This window comes from Puntigrus tetrazona, unplaced genomic scaffold (genome assembly GCF_018831695.1).
Source record: "Puntigrus tetrazona isolate hp1 unplaced genomic scaffold, ASM1883169v1 S000000130, whole genome shotgun sequence".
In the NCBI taxonomy this organism is placed as follows: Eukaryota; Metazoa; Chordata; class Actinopteri; order Cypriniformes; family Cyprinidae; genus Puntigrus; species Puntigrus tetrazona.
The window spans coordinates 627,508-649,212 of NW_025047807.1; the positions used below are offsets into that span (position 1 = coordinate 627,508).

Genomic DNA, 21,705 nt, shown 5'->3' on the forward strand with positions numbered 1-21,705 from the left:
ATTTATTATTGTGATAGAAAGCAACAGCTTCATGAAGTGTTAAACCTTTTTAAGAGCATTTATATTAAGCGTATTAAATACTAAAGTTGGAAAAAATGTACTCATAAATTTATGACCTACAAAGACTGAACTGATTTTGAAACACACTTCTAAAAATATACTAATAAAACTAATGCAAATTATTTTTATATTATTATACATTTTATTATTTTATATTTTTATTATATATATATATATATATATATATATATATATATATATATATATATATAATTTATTTGCTATACTTGTTCAAATATACTTTTTAAAGTGCATTTATAGTGTAATAAAGCAGACTTTTTTTCTACCTGGGTTGAATGGTATGGTAGTGTTTGTTGGAAACATCTCTGATCACAATATTCTCCTTCATACAGGATTTAAAGCACAGCGTGATACGTTTCTCTGTCATCACCAATCCGTTTGAAGATACGTCCATAATGCCTGTTGCCTTATCAGGACCGTGAACTTATTGCACAAGGGGACACAAACGATTATGACATCCGTTTGGCTCCTCTACATCTTGACAAACACTTGCGAAACGCTTCAGGTCGAGCGCGCGCGAGGCAGAGCTTTTCATTCGTGGTGCGCTTCAGAAAAATGACGGAGGCCGAGCTGTACTCTGTGTATAAAGGTGTGTACGTGCCGAAGGACCTGCATCCTCCAGAAAGCCTGAAATACTGCGAGGACTTCGCTTTCCGTCCAGACGACGTCCTGATCGTCACCTACCCCAAATCCGGTGAGTCCCGACGGCTCCGGGGATGCGGACGAGCGCAAAAATGTCACTATTGCAATTAAGACTGCTCTTTTGAAAGCCTGGTTAATTGTATTGAAAGTGCACTTGTAGATAGGAAGCGCATTTGAGTGGCTTACTTCTCAACACACCTGTGCATTTTAATATCAGATTAAAAGTTTTATTTAAAAAAAAGGACAGACTGGGGATGGTTGCAACACTTTTTTATGGATGGAAAAAATTTTAATACATTAAACCCACATGTGCACGTATGATAATAAATGCACAATTTAAGCTTGAACAGACAAAGGTTAAGGGGATTGTCGCAACATTGATTAAAATGTAATAAAAGTGTTATATAACACCGTATTTCAATTTCTTTATTTTAAGATGTAAATTATTAAATTAGGTGAAATGGCTGAATACTGACTAAGACTAGTAAAAGAACAAGTAACAACCACATTTTAGTTAATTATTAGCCTTGGTCTACCATAAACATGTAACATAACACATTGCGGCCTTTGAGATTATGTAGCTCACTTAAAAGGGAGGGATGCCCGGATGTTGAAAGGTTGACTTATTAGTCCTTGAAATTACAACTGTATTATGTTAATGTGTTAATGAAGGTTTATTTGTGATAAGATAACATGCTGCTCTCTCACCCATGATGAAACTTGCTAGCTATGGCTTTAACGCTTAACAAGTATGCCAAAAAAATCACTGATTTAAATTATATTAACGAACAATGCTTCGCAATTTAGACGCTGTGAGAAATATTCTCGACATTAAAAAATATAAACTTTTTTTTTTTACCGTAAAATATTTTTTTTAACCAAAGGAATTGTTAAAAATGACGGATTTCTTTCAGATCGGGGGAGGGGCCAATTGAACACGTTCAGTATTCCTGATTGGAGGAATGTTGCAATCGTCGTGTTTTAATCATCATTTGTTGCATTTTAAAGAAGTGCACTTACTTTGATGTGCTGGCTAGCTAAAGCCCACGAAGTAAAAGTACACGATTATAATTGTAGCTGCACTGTTACAGTAAAAGTTAATATGTAGGCTACTAAATGGCAATGCCATCATTACAAATCTAGCCTTTAATGCATGCGCCATGTTGGTTTAGCCACGTTTCTGTGTCTGTGAGCGACACCGAGCTGCTCTTTGCTCTTCAGGAACAACATGGATGCAGGAGGTGGTTCCTCTGATCGTGAGCGAGGGTGATCTGACGCCGGTGCTGACCGTGCCGAACTGGGACCGAGTGCCATGGCTGGAGGAGCACCGGGCCATCCTGCTCGGTCTGGAGCAGAGACCTTCTCCGCGCGTCTTTGCGACTCACTTCCATCGCCACATGATGAACGAGTCCTACTTCAAAACCAAGCCCAGGGTAAAAAAAACAAAAACACACACCGCGAGCGAGTCTCACGCCGTTTCTGCTCCGTTAAACCGCGCGCTTCTCTCCGTGCTTCAGGTTCTCTATGTCATGCGTAACCCGAAAGACGTGTTCACTTCCTCGTTTCACTACTACGGAATGGCCTCGTACCTCGTGAACCCAGGGAGCCAAGACGAGTTCATGGAGAAGTTCCTCGACGGGACAAGTATGCATCTAAATATCTTCTCTGTGTGAACGTCTTCGATACTATCCTCTATAAAACAGCTTTCCTTCAGAGTAGTTTGACCGGATGTGACACCAAAACTAAATAAAATGTGGCTAAAATATATTTTTTAAAAGCGTCTAAAAATGCGGTTTGCCCTCCATATATTTGCATTCAACGAATATCTGTCCCATTTGCTGAAAAAACTTAATTTGTTGCGTAATGAAAAATTCCATATTTGCATATGCAGATGTGATTCATGGACACAATCTTTTCCTTTTTGCTTTGCAATGCAGTTATCACAGGCTTTGTAAAACCGACTCAAGCGCGATGTCTTTTATCCGCAGTCATATTCGGCTCCTGGTTTGATCACGTCAAAGGCTGGATCGGTGCTGAAGAACAGGAATCCATACTGCACATATTCTACGAGGAGATGATCGCTGTAAGCGTCGCTTTATCGATTCATTTTTTTACTAGCTTAAGTTCTGCAGGAACAGCTCTTTTAAAATGACACTGGGCGAAGGACTTCTCTGTGAAATGTCCTTAAAACACCTCGGTTGATGCAAACTGGTTTTATTTTATATTAACCTACAAGTGTGATTAAACGTGAGCATTCAAGGTGTCTGGTTATCTCATGATAACAGCATGTTGTAACTTTGCCAAATAGTCCAAGGCCTTTTTCAAGGTCTCTCGGGTGTAACGTCCTTGTCCTCGAGTCCTTGTATACTTAATTGAACTTAGAGACGTCCGAAGTCCAGCAGAACGTCCCTTTTTCGTTCCTCAAAGAGCATTTCAAACTAACAAGGAGGCAGCATGATCGCCTGTAATGATAAATGTGTGTTCTTCGTTGGTTTTAACGCACGATCATGCGACTCTTCTCCAGGACCTGAAAGGCTCCGTGGAGAAAATCGCCAAGTTTCTCGGTAAACCTCTGAGTCCGGACGTGACGGAGAAGATCGCCGAGCACTGCGTCTTCAAGAACATGAAACAAAACAAAATGTCCAACTTTTCTCTGGTTCCGGAGCAATACATGGACCAGAAAAAATCGGAGTTCATGAGGAAAGGTAAAAGACTGCTCTGTTTGATCATGCTAGAAGAAAAAATACCATTTGTATCCAGTCGCGCCGTGCTCAAAGTCACCGTTTTCTTGTCTGGTTGTGTTCTCTCAGGAATCGCCGGTGACTGGAAGAACCATTTCACCGAAGCCCAACAGCAGCGATTTAATTCGGTATACAAAGACAAGATGAGAGACGTGAAATTCAAATTCACGTGGGACTGAAAAAACGCATGCATTTAATCAGATTTGCTTCTTATAAATCTTTGATGCACATTCACAACAAGACTTAAAAAAAAAAAATATTACAAGACAATTTTGCAAAGCATTTTGAGTAAAAACTATTAAATAAACAATAGTTGCATCTATACTATTAATTATTCTTGTTATGTGTATCATCCTTACGTTGCACTTGAGTTTTACGATTAAAGATATCACTGAAAATTAATAACAGTTGTACTGTTTATGTTGCTTTTATTTATTCAGGTAGTACGGAAAGAACAGTTGTCTGGAATAAATGCTTAACGTTAGTTAAAGTAACTAAATGGTCTAATAGGTAATGTTAATACGACTAAATATGACCGTTCTTGATTTTGGTGTCCAGTAAAGATCACGATCTTGTTGTCTATTCTACCGAAACCCGATCGAACTTATTGAAAGAGGGCTCCGTGAACCACGTGACCTCGCGGCGGCGAGATCAAAGAGCGGCTCCGTTTAATACACGAGCTTCACAATAAGAGTCGAATCACTTACTTTATAATTCACACAGAAGGCGGTGGCGCTCTTTTACACGAGAAGAGACCCGTTCAGGATCTCGCTGCTTTCGGTTCGCCGCTCGTTTAACCGCAAGCCGCTTCAGAAAAATGACGGAGGCTGAGCTGTACTCAGTGTATAAAGGTGTGTACGTGCCGAAGGACCTGCATCCTCCAGAAAGCCTGAAATACTGCGAGGACTTCGCTTTCCGTCCAGACGACGTCCTGATCGTCACTTACCCCAAATCCGGTGAGTCCCGACGGCTCCGGGGATGCGGACGAGCGCAAAAGTAACCCTGGCTTTTTTTCTCTGTTGTTTATATTTTATTCATCTTTGTTTTGTCCTTATACACTCTTCCGTCTTCGTAACTTTCCGTAATATAACTTTACATTCGACTAGCTGCTTTAGGGACCGTCTGCAAAGTTACCTCTTAGTACAAAAAGGAAGTCAGTTATTGTTTACAAAACTATAGCAAACGCCTAGTGTGCAAACTGACTAAATATATTTAGCCTTTTTAGCTTTCTACATATCCTTACTGTCTGTACAGTACACGGATATTTCAGGAAGTTATTTTTGATGTTACAAAGAGTTATTAATGTTGAAAGTTTGCCGATACCCGCTTTACTGGACGTACGATGCACAAACATGTTTATCAAAAACTATTGTAATTTACCAAAAAAGGCTTTTTCGTGTGTTTTAAAGGTTTTAAAATTAAACTTAATATATCTAAGAATCTGTCAGTTTCTCCGTTACTGCATGTACAGTGCGCAAATATATGCCATGGAAAAAAGTGCAGTAATTTACCAATATGTTTTTTTTCATGTTTCAAAGCTGTGTTGAGAGATGGAGCTAAACTCTGCAGGACACCGACCCTCCAGGAACAAGCTATATAATACCTATAATACCTTACTTTCTAGTTTTGAAAGTCGGCATGACTGTAATCACTGTGAAAGCTGACTCAATGAACCGAACGTCACTCTAACAAAACTATTGCTTTTAGAAAATGCAGTTGCAGAAAAATTGTTTTCGTGACAAAACCAGTTTTGGAGAGGAATGTGTGTAATGTAGAAACATGGCTGTGCATGTTATTACACGTTTAACAGATTATTGTTAACCGGGCAGGAGATAACATCATTTTGGGAATACAAGTTCCCAAAATGCACTTGTGAGCCACGTTTCTGTGTCTGTGAGCGACACCGAGCTGCTCTTTGCTCTTCAGGAACAACATGGATGCAGGAGGTGGTTCCTCTGATCGTGAGCGAGGGTGATCTGACCCCGGTGCTGACCGTGCCGAACTGGGACCGAGTGCCATGGCTGGAGGAGCACCGGGCCATCCTGCTCGGTCTGGAGCAGAGACCTTCTCCGCGCGTCTTTGCTACTCACTTCCATCGCCACATGATGAACGAGTCCTACTTCAAAACCAAGCCCAGGGTAAAAACAAAACACACACCGCGAGCGAGTCTCACGCCGTTTCTGCTCCGTTAAACCGCGCGCTTCTCTCCGTGCTTCAGGTTCTCTATGTCATGCGTAACCCGAAAGACGTGTTCACTTCCTCGTTTCACTACTACGGAATGGCCTCGTACCTCGTGAACCCAGGGAGCCAAGACGAGTTCATGGAGAAGTTCCTCGACGGGACAAGTATGCATCTAAATATCTTCTCTGTGTGAACGTCTTCGATACTATCCTCTATAAAACAGCTTTCCTTCAGAGTAGTTTGACCGGATGTGACACCAAATCTAAATAAAATGCGTCTACAAATGCATTTTGCCCTCCATATATTTGCATTCAACGAATATCTGTCCCATTTGCTGAAAAAACGTAATTGTTTCGTAATGAAAAATTCCATATTTGCATTCGCAGATGTGATTCATGGACACAATCTTTTCCTTTTTGCTTTGCAATGCAGTTATCAAGCGTGATGTCTTTTATCCGCAGTCATGTTCGGCTCCTGGTTTGATCATGTGAAGAGCTGGATTAATGCTGAAGAAAAGGAGTCCATACTGTACGTTTTCTACGAGGAGATGATCGCCGTAAGCGGGACTAAACACGCAGCTTTATTTTAACTACGCCTGCAACGGAGCTCATAGGTTTTTATTACATTGCAGTAACAGATAAACTTGTGTTTTTAACCCTTTCAATCCTATAGTTTTCACTTTACTTAAAGCATTTATGTATAATGCATTATAAAGGGCTATAAAAGGAGAAAATGCTTTATAATTGCATTACATTATATGTTGCATTAGATAATTATACCTGAATTTGAAATGCATAGGTAATAACCAAGTGTTATAACGCATTAACTATGGTTACAGTTATTTATGAGATTGTACAATGCATTATAAGACATAATTAATGCAACTACTTTTATAATGCATTATATATATGTGACCAAAGCTTGGGTAGTTGTGGGAGATAATGCCTTCTTCAAACAAAGTGCTTCTTCACTTCAAACATGTGATCATGGGAATCTTCTCCAGGACCTGAAAGGCTCCGTGGAGAAAATCGCCAAGTTTCTCGGCAAGTCTCTGAGTCCGGACGTGACGGAGAAGATCGCCGAGCACTGCGTCTTCAAGAACATGAAACAAAACAAAATGTCCAACTTTTCTCTGGTTCCGGAGCAATACATGGACCAGAAAAAATCGGAGTTCCTGAGGAAAGGTAAAACCGCGTAATATAAATGCACAGTAAACTTTACAATAATTGACACCATCGTTACGACTGAATGTAAGTCGATGGCATCCAGATTCACTCGGGGTCACTTGTCTTGCTCTGTCAGGAATCGCCGGGGACTGGAAGAATCTGTTCACCCAGGCCCAAGAGCAGCGATTTAATGCCGTGTACGAAGACAAGATGAAAGATGTGACATTCAAGTTTATGTGGGACTGAAAAAATAATCATACTCGCTTTTAATAAGCATTTTATATTCATTTTTAACCTTTTGTTGCATGCTTTTTTAATTGTAAGTATCAAATGCGCAGTTTATACACTGTTGATAATTTGCTCTACGAAAGTAATTATTACTAGCTACTAATTATGTCTAACAGTAGCTAATTACTCTCTTTAGGTATTGCATAATTACATTCTACATGCTATGGCATATATATGAAACCTCTTTTCATTTGTTAAAATCATATAAAATGACATTATTGAAAATGTATTACTATTGAACTGACTAAAATATTAAAAAACACAGATTTTACAAATCCACCATTGTTTGATTTCTTGTTGTTTTAATGCATTCTAAGATGCAATGCGCTGCGCTCAATGCACTTTTGACAGATTTAAATGTAAATAGGAGCGATACCTGTCCGCGGCGCTAGAGGGCGCTAAAGCGAAACTACAACGGAGCGGAACCGAAGAAGAAGAGGCTTAGAAACGTCTCGCGCTATGATTGCGTCTCTGAGGAATAAATCACGTCATCCTTATTTACGCGTTTGGCGTTCAAGGAGCTAAAATATATTACAAGAGAACTTACTAATAGCAACCACTATTTTGTGTTATTAAATATTGTATATATAATATAAAACGGACGCGATGTTTCTTAAGGTACCTATTTAAACAGCAAAAAATCTAGTTTCCCCTCTTGACAGATATATAAAAGCCACAATTCAATTTAAAATATCGCTTTACATTGTGTCACGAAGCCCTGCACTGATTCAGGTCACCTGGAGTCGTTTGAAGAAGTGGCTGGTCAGTTTCATGAATCAAATGATAAATCTTTTTTTTTTTTTCTGAGGCAGATCAACTGAAATGTTTTTGTTTAAACTCCCAGCGAATGTATAGCTGGAGAACATCTCGTTTTAAATGAGAAGACAAAGGTTGGAAGGTGATGGCGAATAAACAGGGAACGGACAGCGGCCCTCAGAGACATCAGGGGCCCCCGGTAAGGTCAGGGGCCCCGGATGAAGCGCTATCTTCAACATCCGGAACAGACCGAAGTATTGTGCCTTTACAAGTTATATGCAGTTTTTGACAGCACTTTAGTTTGCGGCAGGGGAATATTAATTTGACGTAAGAATTCATGCATGCCAGAATAAAAAAAACCCTGGCTATATCAGGACGTTAAAATGATTTGTTGGCCGAAATGCAATCAGATTTTTCCAGTTTTGCCGTTTACGATCGAATCTTGCTTCCTCAGGCCTCTCGCTGTAAACATTGAAGGAGGAGGTCGTCGACTTAATACGGAGCTTTCCAGAAGGAATCGAAGTGTCCAGGTTGACCTGTACGTACAGGAGAGTCTACGGCAAGAGGTTTGGACCGTTAAGCGCTTACGGCTTGGAAGGCCTTCAGGAACTTTTCGAAGAGCTCGGTGATCAAGTGCTCGTGGAAAGGATTTGCAATAAAAACATGATCAAGACCGCAAACCCTGTTCGCAGGACTCAAAAGCTTCCCGTCTTTCAAGGTATGAAGTGAAAGCATTTCCTTGGTTTGTTAGAGTCTAGAGATCTGGACTGGTTAACAAGAAGTTTATCCCTGTCGGACAGTTCATCTATCAATATGTTTATGGTATCGATCATTATTATTTTCAGTGAATATGTAAAGAAATAGTTAAATGTATTTAAAATATACCTAACATAATAGGTGTAGCATTACATCATTTGCTCACCAGTAGATCAACTGCAGTGAATGGGTGCCGTCAGAAAGAGATGATAAAATCATCTCAATAATCCACAGCACTCAATTAATATCTCGAGAAGACAAAAGCAGTGTGTTTGCTAGAAACAAACCCATCATTAAGATGTTAATGATAAAACAAGTCCGTAATGATAAAACAAGTCCGTAATCCACGCCATAAATGCGATATAATCCACCGAAAAGGCCGTCTCGTCTGAATCGGGAGAGAAATATGCTCTATGAAATTATTAAGAAAGTGTTAAAACATCATAATGATATTTTTGTTTCTTACAAACATGCAGCTTTTTACTTCATGAACCGGAGTGGTGTTTATTACCATTGTGACGGCACCCATTTACTGCAGAGCAAGAGATGCAACGCTAAACTGCTCCAAATCTGATGAAGAAACAAACTCATAGACGTTTTTAACGGCCCTATCCTATGATGTCCTTGTATCTAATTTCCTATCAGTAAATCACGTTTATATAATCGTATAACTCAATATATTGTATCGGCATCTCAAAAAAAACATCTGTTAAACAACAAAAATAATAAAATGGAAAATCCATTTTGGAAGCTTTTTTTATTTTCTCAGCCGCTGCAAGCTGTGTCAGAATGCACACAGTTAACGTTCGTACCAAGATTTTGTAGTTACTCTGATTTCGTTGTCTTCCTTGTCCCTTTAACTGGCAAGCCTGTTAAGTATCGTGTCTCAGGAAATGTAACAGCGTTACGTTATCTCCGGCTCCAGCTGGTAACTGAGCTCAGCCCCGAGTCACATGACTTCATGAACACAAAGACTATTAGATCAGCTGAGAGAGAGCGCTCGTGCGGGAAAACGAAACCTAAGCCTGTGGCTCATGCTATCCTCAATCGTTCCAAACAAGCACACTGCATGCTCACTGTGTTGATATGAAGCCTTGCGGCATTTTAAGCTTTTCTAGCGGCCTCTGTTCAAACAGGTAGGATCTTCTTTAGACCGATAATGGCTGCTTTGTTTACTAGAAATGAGAGTAATGCTGAAGGCATTTGCGTGACTTTCAGTTTTGTTTCTCATGATGCAGTGCATATTTAGGATGAAGGGAGAGACTAGTATAAAACAGCACACAATAAATTAGTCATTCAGTTTGGACAGGCATTCAATGAGTGCGTACACAGGGTAAGACCTATGCTATTATTTCAGTTGTTTGTTGGTTTATATTATTCCTATTCTGTTTTCCTAATTTATTTATAAAGGTTTATATTGTAGCGCTTGGCTTTGTTTGTTAAAGTAGTAACAAACGGCATTTATTAATCTTAATTTAAGCATTTAAAGCCAAACATTGGGTGTTAACATTATTAATGGATTGTAAGTTAAAAGAAAAATGTATTTCGTTTAACTGACGTCAATAAAGATTAATAAATGCTTGTTATTCAATGTCAACATCTATATAATTAATTACTGTAACGTTGTACTGTTTATTTAGTTATATATTCTAAGCTGTGTTATTGTGAGGTGCATTAAGTATTTAGTATATTATTTAGTAGTTTATTTATTAAGTATTTAGTAGTTATTTTGTAGTCTGTTGTGATCTGCTTTTGAAAACTAATTTTTCCTGATTTTAATTTATTATATTTGTAGCTTTGACTATAATGTACCGTATATTAGGCATTAGTTATCATCCCAAGCCATTCTGTGTTTTGAGGATTGATTTTCATCACTTGTTTGATGATTTCTCTTTTGCATTGATATTCAGCAAAGTTATATTTAAGATAAATGCCAAATTATTATCTATGTAGGTCTAAAGTAATGTTTGTGCTGTTTTTACAGATGCAAATATGGATGACGCAATTCGTAAGAAAGTGATCAAAATAATAAAAAAGCATCCACATGGGATTGCTTTTAATGAATTAGCAGAGGTCTTTGCTCAGAAACATAAACAGGCCCTTTTGCCGGCTGAACTGGGCTTCCCTTCAGTGGAAGCCTTTGTGGACTCTCTTAGCGGGGATCTGTTGGTGGAAGATGGTGTAATCTTTCACAAAACCAACATAGTTCTTTCAGGTACATCTAGATTCATTAATTTCGTTAATATAAGTATAACTGTTTTGCAAAGGATTTCTCAAAAAGTGCACTGTAATAAAAAGAGAAGTATTGGATTCCTCTTTTTTTATACACAAAAAAAAAGTTTATATATATATATATATATATATATATATATATATATATATATATATATATATATATATATATTATATATTTAATATAATAATTTATTATTATAATTTTTCTTATAATTTTTTATACAGATGAAGACTTTCAAAAGACGTGCAGAAATGTTGTGGATTTGGTAAAAAGCCACCAGGAAGGCATTCCTCTTTCAAAACTAGCAGCATTTTATAAAAGTAAATATGGGAGGCCTCTGATAAAGAAAGAACTTGGCATCTCATCGATAGCAGATTTCGTTGACTCTCTGAACCCAGAGCTATGTGTAATAAATGGCCAAATTTTCTACAGGATTGCCAAGGCTGAAGCTTCAAGCCATACAGGTAATGATTTGTTTCTGATGTTGCAATATAATAGTTCTGTTCACTCTCACATGTGTCCTCATATGCTTTTCTTTTTTTATTTTATCTTATCAGCACCACCTGTGCATGTTGATGGGGTTTTTAAAGAAGTTGTGGAGCTGGTTAAGAACCATCCCACAGGCATTCCTCTTAGGAAGTTGTCCATGTTTTACAGTCAAGAGTATCGGCGTAACCTCACCGTGTCAGAGTTTGGTTTCAGAACAATCACCTCCTTCGTTGTTTCTCTGAGCGATGAGCTAGTGGTGGAGAGAGAGAAAGTCTTCCACAAGAATCACAGAGCAGCACCTGCAGCCCCAACACCTGCAAACCTACCAAGAGTGAACAATAACTCGACATCTGCGAAGCCAACAAGCCCTGTAGTTACTTTTGGAGCTGACTTTGCTGAAAGAGGTAGTGAAATGACGCAAGAGAAACTGATGGAGAAAGTTAAAGAGGTTATTAAAACGTATCCAGCCGCAAGTCATTCCATTATTGAATTGCAGAATGGCTACTACCTCCTATTTGGGTCGACCCTTCCATTAGATCTCTACATGTCACTTTATGACAACCATACAGCTAAACAGCCTACTTCCTCTTGTCTTGTTGGAAATAATAAACGAGCAGGAGCAAAGTGCCTTGAAAGTACGAGAATATACTTTTTTTAAAGTTATGCATTATTGCATGTTCTTAAATCTTAAACTTAATCCGCTTTTTTATGCTTGTAGCGGCGCAAAAGAAGATTGTCGAGGAAGTAAAGAAGGTTCAGCCCGTGCGTGTTGTGGTAAATGAACAAGTGGTCCGGTCCAAGGCAGGATCTCCTTTGCTTCGGTTTCCAAATTTAACCGTCTCACCCACAGCAATCCCTTGTAATCTGTCCACAAGTGACTTCCCAGTTCTTGGTACTACGGTGTCCAGAACTGAGGAGAAGAAGCTGAAGGAGGAAAGGGGGCCTGTCTTCAATGAATCCTACTACAGCCAAGTGAGAGAGGTCCATGGTGCTAACATGAGAGCAGCAGAAGCCTTGCTGGAAGATGAAGACAATTTTGGGAGACGGAGAAAGACCATGAGCTCAAAGGATGTGAACTGTTTGGTAGAGGATGTCATGAGAGCCCTTGCAGGCGAAGGAGAGCATGTCACCCTCGACAGGGTCTGTGTCTTGTGAAATAACAAACCAGAACAACTTTTTGCTCATCACAATGTAAAAGTGTATCAATTTTATTTTGTGTTGTTGTGAAGGTGATCAGCAGAGTTTGTTCACTTCTGCAAGTGTCCAGCTTGAAAGATATGAATATCGACACTCGTCGGCATCTGCCTGCAGTGCAGGAACTTCAGCGCACCATCAAGGAGATCAATATGTATATCGAGGTACAAGGTCTTGAAAAACCTCCTGGTGCATGTTTATGATTTGAAATTGTGCCTTGACATCACATCATAGATTTGTTTTTCTTTCTAAATCAGTCAGTGGAAGTGGTTTCCTCTATATGCACGCTTTACGAATTGGGACAGGCTTTGGCCAACCTGAAGAACAAGAAACGCTTTGAAGAACTCCATCTGGGCCCTCTCTGCAAGATCCCTCTTATTCACAGAATGTTCAAAATAGACGCAAATACTAAAGATGATGATGTACATCAGATTGCTACAGTGGATATTCTTAGGGTGAGTCGGGTTGGGACTGGTTGTGTATTTGACCATCCTGCAACATAAGGAGTACATCCACTTTGAAATGACTCTCTCACCTATTGAGCGTTACGAATCTCTGCTTGTTTTAGAGTCTCAGAATGTTCAGGAGGAAAAGCAAGACACCTAGAGTTGACCTTGCTGACTTTCTGAAGCACCTTGCAGACCAGTACAGCTGTGACTCACCGTATGAACTTGGCATCAGAATCCAGAGTCTTGGGTTGCCTATATCAGTAAGATTTGTTGTTTCCCCTCTTTCAGAAGCGTATGATTCAGTATTTGGTCCTCCGTTAGGTTTGGTCCTCAAAGTACCCTTTTCTTAAACAGTATCCCAATGGTCAATGGTAGTCGACCCTGCTCCTGAAGGACTTCCATGTTACAGAGTTTAGCTCCAAATTGAATTAAATAGGTGGATTACTTGAGCATTACAGATAGCTGAGTTGAAGCAGGGTTATATCTGACTCTGCTCCACACTTTTACCTTTTTTTCACCTATGTAGTTCACACACTTGTGCCAGTCCTGGCTCTCAGCCAGTTCTCAGCTGGGGGAACTGGAGCCTACTGAGAACCATCCATTTGTTTCCACACTTACAAAATAGACAGTGGCGTAACAGGTTTCGGTTGCTACATGTTTTTTACATCAGTTTGTTGCAGGTCAGTGTCCAAGTACACAGTCCAAAATCTAGTAGTGCACTATCTTATTGTTTTGTCCATTTCAACATTTGTTGGGATTTTTTTTGGTGCTTGTAGTCCTAAATAGAAGACAAGAAAGTGGGAGGAGGATTGGGATTGGGAGAGGTCCTTAAGGCAGGACTTGAACTTGGGGCGTCCAAAGCACAGCAGCAATATATGTTGGTGCATTGCCCAAGAGACTGTAGGCGACAGTTTCCTAGGTTGTTTGATTGAAACCAGCATTAAGCATGGCTTGCCATATTACTTTTTTCCAAAGTTGAACCGATCTTTCCCGCCCAGAACTCTGGCCAGGAACCTGAATCAGAACTATGTAGGTGGAAAAGAGGTGTATGTGCCTCTGGACTGAATTGATGCAGACAGGATGAGCAAAGTGAAACAAACCACAAAAAGTTTAAGTGCTGTTGAATTAAATGGCATAGAATGAGCAACCAATCAGCTTTGAGGACCAGAACTAACTGCTTTATAATTGCGTGCATGCTAAATCCAACAAGCATATTAAACTGACTTTACTGCATTATTCTGGTGTTATTCACATATCGTGTTCTTAGACATTAAATAAGGCATCTGCTGCTGAGTTTTGCCACATGGACACAGCCAGAGAAGCCATTCAGAAGGAGATTCAGGAGGAGGTGGATGCCAAAATGTTTAAGATCAAGAAGAGCCTGATGGATCCAGCCCAAGGGCCTGTGATGATCTCCCAGATTGGCAACTCTGAGCTCAGGAAAAAATATGCAAATATGACCGCTGCGGATGCAGTAATGGAAGTCTTCATCAATTCTGAAAGTGTCTTTAATAAGAGTATGACAAAGGTAAGCAACTTTGAGGAAATGTCGGATAGGATCATTATCTAGTTTGTTTTGTAAACAAGCCCATCAATTTTAAGAGTTCGCAGACTGGTTTTTCTTGTGGTTGGGTGTATCCTAATCACAATAGAAATGCCTACGTGACTGCTTTATCATGGGTGGTGGTTAGTATGTTAGTATCAGCATGATCAATAGTAATAGAATATTGTGTGTGTGTGTGTGTGTGTGTTGCAAAACCCCCTAATAGTGTTGCAGTACTTTAGACTAGACAAACAAAACCTAAGTCTGAGTTTCAGAGAATCTTAAAGGAAAATAACCCAATAATTTATTCACCCCCAAACCATCCAGATATACACGACTTTCTTCTTTTAGACGAGTTTTTAAAAATATATATTCCAGCTCTTCCAAGCTTGGAAATGCTGGTGGATGGTAGCCATTATTTTGAAGCTCCATAAATCGTATATGTCCACTGTAAAACTTACAGGGTTAACATGTCTTCTGAAGCACATTGTTGGGTTTATGTAACAAAATATTTTAAAATTATTACTCAAATCACTGATTTGTGATCACCAGCGGCTGTATGCGCGAGAAAGTCCGTTTCTGGCTTCTTACCTGATCTTTGACTACGAAGCCGCAATCGTAGCGTAAGCTCAGAAGAGTATAGACGAATGAGGATAGAGCAATACTAAATGCCAGTAACAAATTAAAAGGATTTTACTATAAAAGCGAATGAAGCTTATGTCATGCATCCAGTCAGAAATATTTACAATAGTTACAAAAACCCATCGATCTGCTTCAGAGGACCCTCCGGAGGTGTTTAGGTTAGTTTTATGATAAATGTATATAACGGCCACCATTCACCAGCATTACCAAGCTTGAAAGAGCCAGGATATATGTTATACACATAGGAGGGCTTGGAGGTGAGTAATAAAACTATTCCTTTAAGGTCTGACCGATTTGCATGCTTACAATGCTTTTGTGAAATGTAGCCCTGTGTAGTAAAAATGCAGGTGAAAAGGGACAAAAGTGCAACCACCCTAAGATATAGATTTGCATAAGCAAAGTCAAAGCAGTTTTGCTGCAGTTTGTTTGGAAGGGCTTTCATGTCTGTAGTGTGCTGATGATGCTAAATAACTTTCCCTTGCTGGACATGAGCATTTCTCTTTCTAAAACAAGGTTGGGTGCCCATTTGCAATTATCCGTAATGAGATTCTTAAAGAGATCGTTCACCCCAAAAGTAAAGCTCTTTCATCATTTAGGCAGCGTGTCCACCAAAGTGCGTTGTCCTCTTTTATCCAGTTGTCCAATCGCAGTGCAAGAAAATGGGGCGAATATCACGCCAACCAGCCGTCGCTTGTAATACTAATGAAGTTAATATTGTTTGTTTCCAGGCAACAACCAATATTGATATAAAAAATTGCTTTCGCTGTGCATCTTTCACATCGCGACCAATATTCCCTTTCTTAGAAACCTTATCTTTCATCTGGCTAAAAATTCCTTGGTGTACACACAACCTTATGTTGATTTAAACATATTACATGCATTTTAATTGACAAAACAATAGGAGAATTTGTAATTACTGAACCTGGGATTAAAGCTTTCTGAGGCTTTCGAGTTTCAAAAAGTGTGTGGATGTGGGTGAACTGTTCTTTGAAATAGCGCCTCCCTTATTTCATGCTACGTTCTTGGTAATTGCATTGGTAAATCCTTCTAGCTGTTCAAGGATGTAAACTGGTAGCAGATGAGAGTAGGAGAGGGATCATCCGCTCTCTTTATTAATGAGATGTCATGCTCATCATCTGCTAATCCCACCCAGAAATGTGTCTCCCAATACTTGCATCATTAGTCCTCACGGTCCTCCTGCACTCGCTGTTTTCACTGACCTTTCCTTCTTTATCCACTTTGAGGGATTAGCATTGGGTCGTTTCTGGTGGTGCACGTCCGTGAATATAATCACGCCGCTTCTGCTCTGGTTTGATGAATTGAATCCGGCTGAGAGCATTGAATGAACGTTCGCAATTTGTCCGATTTCAACGGCTCTTTCATAACTGTTCTGGAAGCAAGTGATTGTGCTTTTTGTGTGTCCTCAGACTATTCAGACGTTCCTGCTATGTATAAACAGAGACAGGCTCGCTAGAGCTTTATTCCAGCTCGCTATATGCTGTGGCTCCTTGGACGCCCCTCAGGACCTGGTAGCTAAAGAAAAACCACAGAAAAAGGCAGAAGCAAAGAAAAGTATAGAAGAGAAAGCCACAGAGATGCTTCCTACTGAAGGTGTCGACTTTTTAACTTCATTAGTTTTAGAACCATCCACAGTATGATGGATTTTTCCACTTTCTGGAAAGTCTATTAAATTATATAGATACACTATTATTTATTTATTTATTTATGAATATAATTTATATATGGACTTTTGTTCTAAAAAGAATTTAAGCGTGTTATTTTATTTTTTTAATTGTTTTTATTTAACGTTGGTATTATTATTATTTAAAATAATTTTCTGTTGAACTTTTTCTGAATTAAAACTATTACTATTACTATTACTCCATATAAAAATTATTAAGCAATGTTTAGTATAAATTGAAATAGGATTATAAAATAATTAGATTAAACAAATATCCTTATAGAGATAGTTTTAACTAAAAATGATATTTAATATGAAAATAAATTCAAACCATAAATTACTTTTATTTGAAATAATTTTTCATTAAAATATTGATAGTTTATTTGAACAAGTATGTTTAAGTTAAAATAAAAATTTTATAATTTATGAATTAATAAAATAAATATTAAATGCTTTTTTTAAAGAGATATTGTTTAAACTAGGGCTTTCAATGCAACATTTTTTTTTTTTTTAAACAAATTATTACATTTTTAATGTATTTAATTTGTACATTTTAGTGCATCGATTTAACACATTTTACTGTTACATGAACCTTTTTTTGCACTAATACGGAAAAAGACTACTCAAATAGAATTTTTTATATTAATTTTTGTAATATAAATGTTGTTTATATATATGATTTAATTGCAGTTAATGTAATTAATTAATCAGCATATTAAAAAAATGCAATACATTTTTGGTCAATTGATAATCAATATTTTTAGATTGAATTTTATTGCGATTAGTTGCTTGCAGCTGAATTGTTCTTGGTGTAAGTCTTTTTTGCCTGTTGTGTAAAACTGAATCTATGAGTTATTCTCACTTTTTTTTTTTTTTTTTTTTTTTTTTTTTTGCGTAGCTGAAGTGAAGAGCTATTTTCAAGAGTGCGTCACTAATTTCAAGATCACACCTACTCTGGCCCACCTTCGCTGCGCTGGAAAAGAGGATCGCAGAGAAGTTCAGGTTCAAAGACTTCAGCCAGCTGCAGCAAGGAACCTTCCTCGATTTCATTGTCAGCAACAAAAAGGTGTGCGTTTCTGCCTGTGCGAGGTTTCTCGCGGCGTGTTCGTCGAAGCGTAACCGCTCTGGGTCTCGGTGCAGGTCCTGCAGGAGGCAGCAGGAGCGCCGTCTCCATCGACAGCCAGGATCCTGGAGTGAACGGCTTCAGACCGTGCAGACAGGACGTGTTTGAGTTCATCAAGCAGTGCGGGGAAGGAGATGACGGCAGAGTGAGTTTTGCAGCTTGTCTGCGCTTGTAACGTGTCAAAAAGATGTCTGCGCGGTTCGGCAGATCACAACTCTGATTAATGTTTCAAAGACGGCCTCCTACTTACAGAAACATCCCACACAGATGAGCAAACACATCTCTAACCCTATAAAGCCTGCCTCTAAATGAGCACGCTATCTGCTACCTGTCCTCTGATTGATAGCTTAAACTATTTTTATGAAGCTCTTTTTAGTTTAATTGTATAAGCGTCCAATTTCATCAAGCTAACGTAAGAATAAGTGCAGTAATATTTTGAGATCATCGTATTTCTTTGCATTATATGTTTGGTTTAAAAACATTTTAAAAGCATGTTACTGGAGAGGTATAGAATACCGACTGATTTTTGTATATTACGAAGATCTCGTTGATTCACAAGCATCGTTTAAATAATAGCTTCTTCACCGAATTGCACATTTTTGAATAAACTTGAACCCGACTATCAAGGTGTAACAAACCGTTCCATCAGTTACGTGAAGCATGTCTTGTCTGTGTTTTTGTTCTGGATCAGCTGGCGTTCATTGAAGCCTCTCTGAGGAATCATTACCGGATCAGGGACAGTCGAGAGCTCGGGCACGGACCCCTCGGTTTTCTTGTCAATTGCACCCGGAAGCAAAAGGAGCTGAGCGGAGATGCTGTCACTAGTGTAGTACGCTACGAGTGTCCTCTGCTGCCCGTGGGTTCAGGGTAAGACGGCAAAATGTCTGCTTTTGAGTGAGAGAGCAGCAACAACAAACTTTAAAATGGTTTTATTTGTTAGTTTACGTTAGTCTCGGGAAACGGACAGACTGATTATAACTAACGCCATAGAAACAAACTGTAATAATTAACCCAAATGTTGAACAATTGGGTAATGTTAGATAAAACATAAATACGACCCTTGATCGCTGTCTGATGTCGTCAGACGCTGAGATGAACCAGGGACGCTTTATCTCCGTGGTATTTAGTGCTTTTAATACCTTGTCAGCATCCATAAACCATTCCTTTGCTCATTGTAAATCCTCTTTTACTACCGGCGGACACTGTACGACAACTGTTGCGCTTCACCGTAATTTAATTATTTAAATCAATTGATTGATTTTGTTTTTCCTTCTAGTCGAAATATTAAATATAAAAATTTATTAACTTAAAATATAAAAAAATAAAAATACTATAATTAATTTTTAACTAATATAACTAGGGCTATTAATATAGCATTTAGTGTGTTTTAATGAAGAAAAAAAAATTTGACATTTAATCTGCTACCTGAAATGAAAAACTTTGCAATTATTTAGTTATATAAGCTTTTTCTTCTTTTTTGATGTTATATAATTTGCAGTTAATGCTATTAATTAATCGGCATATTATGAGAAATATTACAAGAAATCTCTTTCAAAAATGTTTTTAAACGTGTGTTCCTGAGTCCAACCATTGAACAGTACTGTATAGGTGTACAGTATATAGTGTAAAAAATGCTAAATTATGAAGATAAATTCAAATCTATGTTTTTAAAAATAAACAGAAAAAATCTAGAATAATATTAATAAAGAAAAAAAAAAAAAAAATATATATATATATATATATATTATTATGTATTATGTATTTTATTGTTTTTCCACAAAAATTCAGTCACGTATCTAAACCTTTGTTTGGTAACGTAGCCAGAAGAATGATCATCACACATTGTTTGTCTGGGTGTGTGTGTGTGTGTGTGATCTCAGGGAGTGTGTGCTTGGTTCTGTGGGTTTGCTGGGTGAGGTGAGCTGTGATCAGGCGCGGGCGAGTTTGCTGTCGGCTCCTCTGCTGCAGGATCTGGAGGACTGGAGTCAGTGGGAGCTGGTGTTTCAGCCCAACCACGGCCCTCTCAAGGACTTCATCGACAAGTACTGTGGTGCGTCACTTCACTAGAAGCATGTTTCGTAAAGAAATTCTAATACAAACGGTGCTCTGGGGGTGTTCGTTGCTCTTATAACACACCGTGATGGGGTTCATTTTCACTGGGTGATGTTGCCTAGTAGAATGGCCTCACAATTTAGTATACAGGAAATTCAGTGCTGTCAAACTATTAATCACAAAGAATTGCATTCAAAATAAAAGTTTTGTTTACATAATATATGTTATTATTTATATATAAAATTCAGCATATATTTTAAAAATGTTTACATGTAGATATTTATAATCATATATAAATATATTTTATATGTATTAACGTAACATTTCTTAAATATATACATGTATGTGTGTTCATATATACACAGTATACAAACATATTATGTGACTAATCGTTTGACAGAACTAATTTCCATGTGATATAGTTAAGCAATTTTTGGTTTTATACAACCGTTCAGCAAAAAGAAGCTCAATGTGTGTTAGATTTTAGGCACAAAAATGTCTTCACTTGAGAGGAAAAATGTTGCGAAATAAGTTAACATTATTACATTTTATTTAATTCTTTAAATTCTTTCACTTTTTAGTATTATTTTTTTCCTTAAAGTGAAATGTAAATAAAACTGAGTAAAATCTACATAGCTATATATTATTAATGCAATTAATTAATTAAATTTAAATAAAAAACATGACAAATTTAAAATTGAAAGCAAAATCTAATAAAAAAATAATAATAATTCATAATACTACTAATAATAAAAACAGCCCGTAGCAGTATGTAAGTGCTACTAAAATAACACTGATTCTTATTGAATTTGATTAGATTAAAAGAATTTGAGACTCAATTTGATTCATAAATCTTTGCCATTGTAAACATAAAAATTCCCATGGAAATTATTTAACGGTAAAGTAAAAAAAAAACCTTCCTTTAATCATTGCACAAAATATAAAAAACGTAACAAGGCATAAACACGTTCAGCTAATTATCCTCTAATTATGGACAACATGGCAAAATGAGTTCTCACTGTGTGTCCAGGTAAGACGGAGCTGCTGGCTCTGGAGGTTTCTCCCGGCGTCCTGCTGCGGGTCACCGCCGACACGGGCGACAAACACTTCTCAGAGGCGGCGCAGGCCCTGGACCCCGTCGGCACCGCCGGACACCTGGTCTCCATCGCGGTGGCCGACGGGATCCCAAACACGCCCACAGCGCTCCTGGCCAATCACATGGAGAGTGCGCTGAACGTAGCGGTCGCGCGGGAAGGTAGGAGGCGTCTGCACGCTTCATCGTGCTTTACTCGCTGTTCCATCGTGAGCACAGATGATACTTCTTCTTCCTACGGGGTTGAAAAAGTTCAAATCTGTGGATTTATGGCATCGGAGCAGGAAATCTTGAATTCATACAGCATTAAATGCCGCATGCATTGCGATGGATTTATATATCTGTCAGAAGTTTTGTCTTACTTTCCTTACTTTGCTTGAGATGCAAAATGAATATATGAGGTCTTGTTTTTGGCGAATTGAACATAATTGAGCACGTTTATCTTAAAAAAAAAGAAAGAACAAAAATATGAAAATCACAAAACCAGTCATAAAGGTAAATTTTTTTTAATTTCATTAACGTATGGTTTGTTAATATCAGACAAAATTTGCCTGAGATGCAACTGTTTGAAAATCTGGAATTTGAGGGTGCA

At 38.2% G+C, this 21,705-nt stretch overlaps 3 protein-coding genes across 3 annotated transcripts in view; all 3 read left to right on the forward strand.

Annotated features, from left to right (window-relative positions):
• Nucleotides 1-558: 558 nt before the first annotated feature.
• LOC122332653 (sulfotransferase 2B1-like) lies at nt 559-7,372 on the forward strand. The gene is made up of 7 exons (XM_043230032.1): nt 559-623; nt 4,269-4,420; nt 5,391-5,602; nt 5,683-5,809; nt 6,107-6,201; nt 6,649-6,829; nt 6,948-7,372. Exons 2-7 carry the CDS (start codon nt 4,282-4,284, stop codon nt 7,055-7,057), a joined length of 864 nt encoding a protein of 287 aa, XP_043085967.1. The 5' UTR covers nt 559-623; nt 4,269-4,281; the 3' UTR covers nt 7,058-7,372.
• Nucleotides 616-3,866, forward strand: LOC122332652 (sulfotransferase 2B1-like). Its single transcript, XM_043230031.1, has 6 exons — nt 616-775; nt 1,945-2,156; nt 2,241-2,367; nt 2,712-2,806; nt 3,248-3,428; nt 3,534-3,866. The coding sequence occupies exons 1-6, from the start codon at nt 637-639 to the stop codon at nt 3,641-3,643; spliced, it is 864 nt and encodes a 287-aa protein (XP_043085966.1). The 5' UTR covers nt 616-636; the 3' UTR covers nt 3,644-3,866.
• Nucleotides 7,373-7,711: 339 nt separating the features above from the next.
• The window catches only part of wu:fj29h11 (protein NO VEIN), a 43,937-nt gene continuing 29,943 nt past the window's right edge, over nt 7,712-21,705 (forward strand). Inside the window, exons 1-17 of the mRNA XM_043229986.1 lie at nt 7,712-7,861; nt 7,944-8,109; nt 8,310-8,573; nt 10,596-10,826; nt 11,072-11,311; nt 11,405-11,971; nt 12,055-12,476; nt 12,566-12,694; nt 12,788-12,985; nt 13,099-13,239; nt 14,247-14,507; nt 16,592-16,775; nt 17,744-17,911; nt 17,986-18,113; nt 18,660-18,835; nt 19,849-20,018; nt 21,051-21,275. Coding sequence (XP_043085921.1) covers nt 8,519-8,573; nt 10,596-10,826; nt 11,072-11,311; nt 11,405-11,971; nt 12,055-12,476; nt 12,566-12,694; nt 12,788-12,985; nt 13,099-13,239; nt 14,247-14,507; nt 16,592-16,775; nt 17,744-17,911; nt 17,986-18,113; nt 18,660-18,835; nt 19,849-20,018; nt 21,051-21,275 — 3,295 coding nt within the window. The 5' untranslated portion in view covers nt 7,712-7,861; nt 7,944-8,109; nt 8,310-8,518. The remainder of the gene's footprint in view (nt 7,862-7,943; nt 8,110-8,309; nt 8,574-10,595; nt 10,827-11,071; nt 11,312-11,404; nt 11,972-12,054; nt 12,477-12,565; nt 12,695-12,787; nt 12,986-13,098; nt 13,240-14,246; nt 14,508-16,591; nt 16,776-17,743; nt 17,912-17,985; nt 18,114-18,659; nt 18,836-19,848; nt 20,019-21,050; nt 21,276-21,705) is intronic.